Below are 8,381 nucleotides of genomic sequence, written 5' to 3' on the forward strand. Positions count from 1 at the left end.
ACCTCTCCTCTCCGAACCTCTCCTCTCCGAACCTCTCCGAACCTCTCCGAACCTCTCCGAACCTCTCCGAACCTCTCCGAACCTCTCCTCTTCTTCTCTTCTCTTTCCCTTCTTTTCCCATCTTTTCCCTTCTTTTTCCTTCTTTTCTCTTCTATTATCTTCTTTTCCCTTTTTCCCCCTTCTTTTCCCTTCTCTTCTTTTCTCTTCCTTTCCCTTCTCTTTTTTTCCCTTCTCTTCTTTTCTCTTTTCTCTTTTTCTTCTTTAACCCTTTTTATTTAAAGTCCTTACCTTCACATCCCACACAAAGCCAAACACTTTTCTGTGTGTGCCGATCCTGTGAGCAACCTCTCATATGGAACTTGTCCTTGTATCAGCTGGGCTCTTCCAGAAGGTGAAAAATATCCATTTATTATCTGTGCAAATRTTTACTGCATCCTGAAAGGTTGCCATCAGTGCTCCAGGGAGAGTAAGAAACTGGTCAGGCTGTGCATGACCCAGCCACTGCCCTGCACGGGCTCAGAGCTTCTGAACCTTCTGGAGGGTCTGGAAGCAAAATGCCCATGGCTGAGGCAGCTTCAGTACCCAATTCCTGTGTTCCTGAAGGATGGAATCTCTCCTGAGCTGCCCATAAGGCTTTTTCTGCAGTTTTGAGTGAGGACTAACACAATGATGAATCTGTATCATCCTATTTGGACCATCAGTCCCCAGCCTAAATTCATCACTTCTGGCACAAGCTGGTGCTCACCAGGGATGCCTGAAGCAGCTCAGGTTTTGCATTCACAACAGCACACTTGTGTTTTCTTGATGATTACCAAGAACTGGTTTCCTACTCTTCAGGACACAGTGTACACTCCAGGAACAGTGCTGGGTTTTTTAATTGCTAACTTCATACTGGGAATTTGGTCTTAAACAAGCAATTATTTGGCTGTAAGACCATGTTTTTAAAATCCAGTGTTTACTGTCAGGTGTAAGCCTCTGATCCACGTGCCTGAATGATGCTGTGTGGGCTGTGTGAGGTGCCAAAGGTTGTTCCAGCAGCTCTTTGCCCAAAGGGGGCCCACCTCCCAGCCCAGCATCCCAAACACCTTATTTAGTCCTGAACACCTTTGTTTGGCCAATAACTCTCCTCTATATTAYTTAAACCTTTTCATAGTGCCTGCTAAATTTAATAAGTGCCTTTCCATTAGTCCCTGAGGGTTTCTTGTGACAGTTGCCTTCGTGTGGCCCCCAATCTTGTCTCACAGAGAAAAAGGCAACATTGGTAAGGCAGAATGGAAAGCAAGCACTGTGAATTTGGGCATTAAACTCTAGAATCAGTGTTGACTACTCCTAAAGATTGGGCATTTGAAAGTGCAGTTCAAATGAGGGAAGTAAATGTAGGAATGTGTGTGAGTACAGGAATAAGGCACCATGGACAAGCCCCATGCTCAGAGAAAAGCTGAACTGATCCCAATAGGTCATCATGACACTTGATTATKAATTTATTGATGGCTGATTAGTTCAAACTGAAAATATGGGGTAAGCAGCAGAGGAAACTTAACAAATGAAACATCTTCTCCTAAGAGCATGGAAGTCAATGAGGACAGCGCGTGTGAGGAGACRTGCTCCTGGAGACATGAGAATCAGAGGTCCAGAGTAAGGATTTTCCTCTTTCTGGCTCCTAAGTAACATGTGGTGAGCAGTTACGTGGTAAAGAGAATAAACAGCAATCAGAAAAAAACCCATTGTAATTAACCTTTTTTTTGTTTTTCCCTCGAATTTTACCAAAGGTTCAGAACATCAACATGGATAACTGTGTTGATGTCAAGATAGAAACCAAGGGGGAAAGAATGTCCATGAAGCAGAATGCACTGAGCAAAGGTGGGAAGAGATTCTGCAGAGCTGTGGCTTACCTCACTGGAGACATGAAGGATTTTGGAACCTGGCTAAAAGGTAAACCTACTTCATTGTGACTAATGACAGCAGATTCCAAATAAAAAGTACATCAAAGGAGTAGTAACTAACTTCTCAACAATGTGATTCACRTTGGAGTAGTACAGAAACTACCACTACCCTGATTTATGTCCGTCTTGTAGGGGAAAAAATCAGCTTTGTGCAGAGATCCACATACTGCTTAAATCTTGAGGGCRTCTGAGATGACATTTACCTCCCAACATGCCATGTACACAGCAAATTTAGTCCCACAGAAAATAGCCCTGGACGGTTATTCTGTGCTCTGCCATTCTTCATCACACTCCATGTCCTTTCAGCTGAGCGGTTTCTGTCAAGGCTGATGCCACTGTGAAGTTAAATTACACTTAGGTGGGTGTGTTTGGTCCCCGTAATAAATCAGCGGTGGGATACACACACGATTTGCCATCTGAGCCACAGACATCATAAATTAGCTGGTTCRTATGAATCTGGTCCAGGGCACTTTATAACACAGGGTTCTGGCAGCCACGCTGTTCATCTCAGYTTCCCAGCTGTAAGACTTCAGTGCAGACCATAATAAATCCCTGTCAGGGTTTATGGTCTTGTTGATTCATTGCTTTCCCCATGGTGCCAAGTCCCACTGCCAAAACCCTCCCCGATTTCAAAAATACATCCCAAATCAGCACCATCTGCAGGGTTTAGGGGGGCTGGTTTCATTACTCAGTTTGATGTTTTCCAGACAAGCCTCTCGTGATCCAGCTCCTTGACTGGGTGCTRCGTGGGGTGTCCCAGGTGATGTTTGTCAACAACCCCCTGAGTGGGCTGCTCATCCTCGCTGGCCTCCTGCTGCAGAACCCGTGGTGGACACTCACAGGATGCGTGGGAACGGTTGTCTCGACTTTAACAGCGCTTATTCTGGGTCAGGACAGGTAAGGCCATGCTCTTCCTCCCAGATGTGGCTGTCCTTGGATCCCTGGAAGTGTCCAAAGCCAGGCTGGACAGGGYTTGGATCAACCTGGGATAGTGGAGAGTGTCCCTGCCCATAGCAGAGGGGTGGAACACAGGGTTATTTAGGGTTCTTTCCAACCCAAACCTTCAATGGCTGTGTGACCCAGCCTTCACTGGCCGTGTGGCTGCTCTGGCAGGACTGGACAGATCCTCCCAGGAGGAGGGCTGATGAGAGCTCAGGGGGGAAGGTTTGACGAGAGCTGTTCCTCCCCACAGATCAGCCATCGCTGCTGGCCTGTACGGCTACAACGGGGTCTTGGTGGGGCTGCTGATGGCCATCTTCTCTGCTGATGGAGACTACAACTGGTGGCTCCTGCTGCCAGTGGCACTGGTGTCCATGACCTGGTAAGTCAGATGGCTCCTGGGCTCCTTCTCCCAGCCCCAGAGTCCCCACATGTGAGACCGAGCTGTCACATTCCTACGCAGTGGAAAGGAATCACAGCTAACACACATGCAACTGCTAAATCTGCGTTGTTATTTACACTTCTAAACTCAGATGTCATCCAGAAACAGATAAAAATGCCCACACAATCACAAATAACCCCAGTGGGGAAAGCAAAAATCAATGGCTGATCATGTGTAATTCAATATTATAAATGTGAGTCGTATTGCTGTGATGCATCAATTCATTTCTGTTTCAAGAGGAACATTATTTTCACCATTTCCTACCATCACCAACCACAAGTGTTTCATCTRTTTAAGTCACCATATAAAAATGTCATGAAAATTTACTTCTCCAGGCACAGAAGCTGCTCAGTTGTTCCAAGACGTGATGGTTGACACTAATCAAAACAAACAACTAATAATACTTTGCTCATATATATGACACCATAATCCGCTAGGTATTTGGACAGCAAAAGATTTTGAAACCCAATCTTTGACCCTYCAAACTCCAGTTGCAGATTGCTAAAACCACAGGTGTAATTTGTCTGCCTGAAGTTCTTGTGGTGTTACAATCACTTTGATGTGAGATTTCACTGCTGACCCACGAGTTTTAACAAGGTCACACAGCCACATTTGCAGCTCACTCAGACCCAGCATGGGTGTCCTGCACTCAGGCCACTCCAGGTGCTAAAAAAGAAAAAAAGGTTAACACTGGGATTGATGTGGGAATAAAAAATGGGATCCTGTCTCCTTCACGCTCACCAAATTCACCCTATATATTGAGATAACAGGAATACCTGTACATTGATAACTGCCTTTGGAGGGGAGGGAAATTTATGGAGTGACCCTTYTGCGTCTCTGATTTGATCAGAAAAATTGAGGAAATTGAACAGAAGGAGGAGAGGGGGTTTCTTCTTGGTGTTATTTTAACTAGACCAARTTTGCTGCAGTTGGTCTATGGCTGGATGTGGTTCTGGTGTGGTTTTTGCTTAGCTCACAAACTTCCAGTGAGACAATTTCTTGTTCTTCTTCCAGCCCTGTTTTCACCAGCGCTCTAAGCACAGTTTTCTCCAAGTGGGACCTGCCTGTTCTCACCTTGCCTTTCAACCTGGCCCTGACCCTCTATCTGGCTGCTTCAGGACCACACAACCTCTTCTTCCCAACCACTGTCGTTTCTCCTGCGACAGCAACACCGAATATGACCTGGGCAGACGCTGATATCAAAATGGTAGGATGCCCTAAGGGTAACAGTCTCCTTCATTTACAATTAAAAACACTTGGAAATGTTTTAGATTCCTTTTTAAATTCCTATGACTTGGGTTGGGTGGGACCTTAAACGATTATCCAGTGCCACCCCCTGTCCAGCCTGGCCTTGGACACTGCCAGGGATCCAGGGGCAGCCACAGCTGCTCTGGGCACCCTGTGCCAGGGCCTCCCCACCCTCCCAGCCAGCAATTCCTTCCCAATATCCCATCCATCCCTGCCCTCTGGCACTGCCAAGCCATTCCCTGTGTCCTGTCCCTGCAGCCCTTGTCCCCAGTCCCTGTCCAGCTCTCCTGGAGCCCCTTTAGGCCCCAAAAGGGGCTCTGAGCTCTCCCTGGAGCCTTCTCTTGTCCAGGTGAGCACCCCCAGCTCTCCCAGTCTGGCTCCAGAGCAGAGGGGCTCCAGCCTTGGCAGTATTTTTGCCCCCCTCCTCTGGACTCTCTGCAACAGGTTCACCTCCTTTGTTACTGCCTTATGGCCYGGAAATACAAAATTTCRTTTATTAGATGGCTATTGTCCAAAATATAAGGGTTTACTCTATGGAATGAAATTTTTTGATAGCTTGAAAATTAGAATCTTTATTGGAATCWTTCATTTGCAGTTGGATCTAAGTGTATATATTATAATCTTCAAACGCTCTCTTGAATCTAATTACCCATTTCTGTGCATGTACTGATCATCTTGGCTAAGGTTGTGCTGAGAATTCCAGTTAACCCACAGGGTAATTTTAACTTTTCACATACAGAGTGTTTATAAAATTGCACCTTTCTGGTCAGACATGAGCAAGCAGATATTACTATGGTAGAATGGTTACAAACTTGGGTGCAGGCACACATTCTCATATTTTTAATTTATATTCAAGTGGGAACGTTCCAAAGAAACATTTTATTCTCCTCCATTATACCATAAACAATACAGATACCAGAGTAACAACTTTTTCCTAAGTTTTAGCTGACTATTTTAAGAGGTTCCCAGGGAGTGATTAAGAAAAGTGATCATTCCCAGGGAGTGATTAAGAAAATTTTATRATACAAAATTTATATTTTTAAATWAAGAGAAACCCACAAGTGACATTTCTCAAAGAACACTTACCATGGTACATAATTTAATGGGAACCACAAATGRAAAAGTTCCTCGTAGCCATCTGTAAGCTGTGACCAAGCTGGGCTCTGTCCCATCAGCCCAGCAACTCCTGATCCTATTCCCAGTGGATCCCAAGGGAACCATCCCCCAGGATCACTGTCATGGTCCATATGGGTAAACAGAAATGGTCAGGACAGCCCCACAGGTAGAGGATGATTAAACCCTTTCAGAAAASGTTTACCTTTGACCTTAGAGCAAAAACCTGGCAGAGGAGCTCCTGGTTGGGGAACAAGCTGTGACTCATTTTCATGGAAGGGGAAACYCTGTGGAAATGCCCTGCTGCCTCCCAGAACATGTCCAAATGTTCCACTCAGAAAGGCTAAGTCCAACAAATGCCAAACATGAGCCTGGCCAAGAAAAATAGGGTCTTTTTTAAAAAAAAGTTACAAAGCCGATAATAAATTATCTTGTTTGGTTTGGTTTGTGGTTTTTGGTTTTTTTTTTTCATTTCTGCAGCTCCTGCAATCCGTTCCAGTCGGCGTGGGTCAGGTTTACGGTTGTGACAATCCCTGGACCGGGGGAATTTTCCTGATTGCTTTATTTATCTCCTCCCCACTCATCTGTGTCCATGCAGTGATCGGCTCGGCAGCGGGGATGCTGGCAGGTAACGATCTGATTCATGTCACGAATTTATATAAAATTATGGGAATAAAGCAGGAACTACTATAAGATGAGCTTACAGCCCAAAGTATTTCATCCTTTGGAGAACGGCTGCTTGAAAACAAAACATTCTGAGGCTTGTGTTTTAAGTATTTTGATTGACTTCCTTGTTCTCTTGTTTTATGATGGTGGAAGCCTTTGGAAGAGAGAAGTGTCTTTTGTGCCGAGATGAATTTTTACCATGAAATACTTGGTTTCTGGTGTATATTGGTGGTTTAGGGGCAGATCAGTGAAAATCATGGCCATCAGCCTGAATGCACTTAAGGTTCACACGTAGGCTCAGTCACTCACATGGGTTGTRCTGAAATCCATCAAATCAAATTACCAATTTCCACTCAGCGGCAACAGGAAAATCCTGCCACGACTCCCTTAGACCCTTCCACGTGACTACAAACAGCAACTCCGCGTACACACGCTGGCCAGAACCCTTGAAAAACCTGGATTGGTGCCATTTCTCCGCCTCTTTTATCTCTTTGGCCAAGGAATGACACATCCCTGGCTTTGTTTTCCAGGGCTGAGCTTAGCGACGCCGTTCAGCCAAATCTAYTCGGGGCTGTGGGGCTACAACAGCTGCCTGTCCTGTGCTGCCATCGGGGGCATGTTCTTGGCTCTCACCTGGCAGACTCACCTCCTGGCCATGGCCTGTGGTAGGTAACCAGAGGGATTTCAGCTCTCCTGGCAGTGGGACAGGWTGCCTTTGCAGCAGGGGTGGTGTTCTGGAGCCAGGTGGGCACCTCCAGGCAGGCAGATGGGTGTAGGTGAGGCTRAACGAGCAGTGGACGCTGAAGCCACGGCTCTAACATACCCTGTGCTTTCATTTTCGGCCAAAAGTTGAGTTCAAAGCGAGAGCTGTGATCASTGGACACATGTTGTCTTTGAAATCGGACGCTTTGTTTTGAGTCATTAATTGTGTTTGTTCATCCGCTGCTGGATGAGTCCATTTGGGTTTTTTCCAGCCACAGATACCAGCTCAAATTCTGTCTTTGAAGAAGGAYGTGACTAATCTTTGAGCAGAGAGGAGCTCGAGATCTGTCCACAGCTGCAGTCAGGCAGTGCACACTCCTCATTTTCTTGAAATGGATCAAAGGCATGAGCTGGGCAACACTGCCGGATTGAGGAATTATTTATAAGGCAATTCCACATGAAATTTCAATATCAGAGCGAGCTGGCAGTGAAACTATTGCTCATTCAGGGCTCGTATTAGAAAGATTTAGCTCAGTATGTCATTGACCYGCCTTCAAGCCCTGGAGGCAGGACAGATGAGGGTGGAAGGGTTATTTTCCTGTTTAACCCCATCCATCAAGCTGCATGCTTCCCATGTCAGTGCATTTTTCAAAAGCCTGTGATACCACAGCACATTTTTCATCCCTCCTATTCTTTTTGTTTGCTGGTTTGTTTGCTTGCTTTGCCCCTTCCATAAGCTCCAGGTTAGAGGGGACACAGGAAGGGATTTTAGCAGGGTACTGTCCACACATGGTGACAATCATTGTCTGAGCCACTCAAGGCAGAATTAGGAATGTTTGTCCTTGTCCATGAGTAACTGGACTCACCAGGAACTGCCTTTCTTTCCCACAGCACTCTTCAGTGCCTACCTGGGAGCAGCAGTGGCCCACATGCTGTCTGTGGTAAGCAGTGCTCCAGCCAAGGCCTGGTTTCCAACGCTGAATTTTTCCCTGGTTTGTCAGGCAAACACCAAAACATGGAGAACAATTCAGCCCAAGGCAGAAACTGTCTGGGAGAAGGGTTATATGTGCCCAGAGGGTTGGTGGGATTCCCACTGAACAGAGGATATGAGCTCCCACAGCCCAGCTCTAGACATTTATGAGATCATGGAATCATGGAATGGTTTGGGTTGAAAGGAACCTAAAAACCCATCCAGTGCCAACCCTGCCCTGGGCAGGGACACCTTCCACTGTTCCAGGCTGCTCCCAGCCCCAATGTCCAGCCTGGCCTTGGACACTGCCAGGGATCCAGGGGCAGCCACAGCTGCTCTGGGCACCCTGTGCCAGGGC

The 8,381-nt window shown here is 46.3% G+C and overlaps 1 protein-coding gene across 1 annotated transcript in view; it reads left to right on the plus strand.

Moving 5' to 3' along the window:
* Positions 1 to 8,381, plus strand: part of SLC14A1 (solute carrier family 14 member 1 (Kidd blood group)) — a 14,189-nt gene that overhangs the window by 4,285 nt on the left and 1,523 nt on the right. The window contains exons 2-8 of the mRNA XM_057367788.1: positions 1,770 to 1,932; positions 2,651 to 2,840; positions 3,136 to 3,264; positions 4,339 to 4,531; positions 6,166 to 6,313; positions 6,882 to 7,016; positions 7,945 to 7,994. Coding sequence (XP_057223771.1) covers positions 1,785 to 1,932; positions 2,651 to 2,840; positions 3,136 to 3,264; positions 4,339 to 4,531; positions 6,166 to 6,313; positions 6,882 to 7,016; positions 7,945 to 7,994 — 993 coding nt within the window. The 5' untranslated portion in view covers positions 1,770 to 1,784. The remainder of the gene's footprint in view (positions 1 to 1,769; positions 1,933 to 2,650; positions 2,841 to 3,135; positions 3,265 to 4,338; positions 4,532 to 6,165; positions 6,314 to 6,881; positions 7,017 to 7,944; positions 7,995 to 8,381) is intronic.

This window comes from Malurus melanocephalus, unplaced genomic scaffold (genome assembly GCF_030028575.1).
Source record: "Malurus melanocephalus ecotype Western Australia unplaced genomic scaffold, MMel_1.1 scaffold_85, whole genome shotgun sequence".
Taxonomy (NCBI): domain Eukaryota; kingdom Metazoa; phylum Chordata; class Aves; order Passeriformes; family Maluridae; genus Malurus; species Malurus melanocephalus.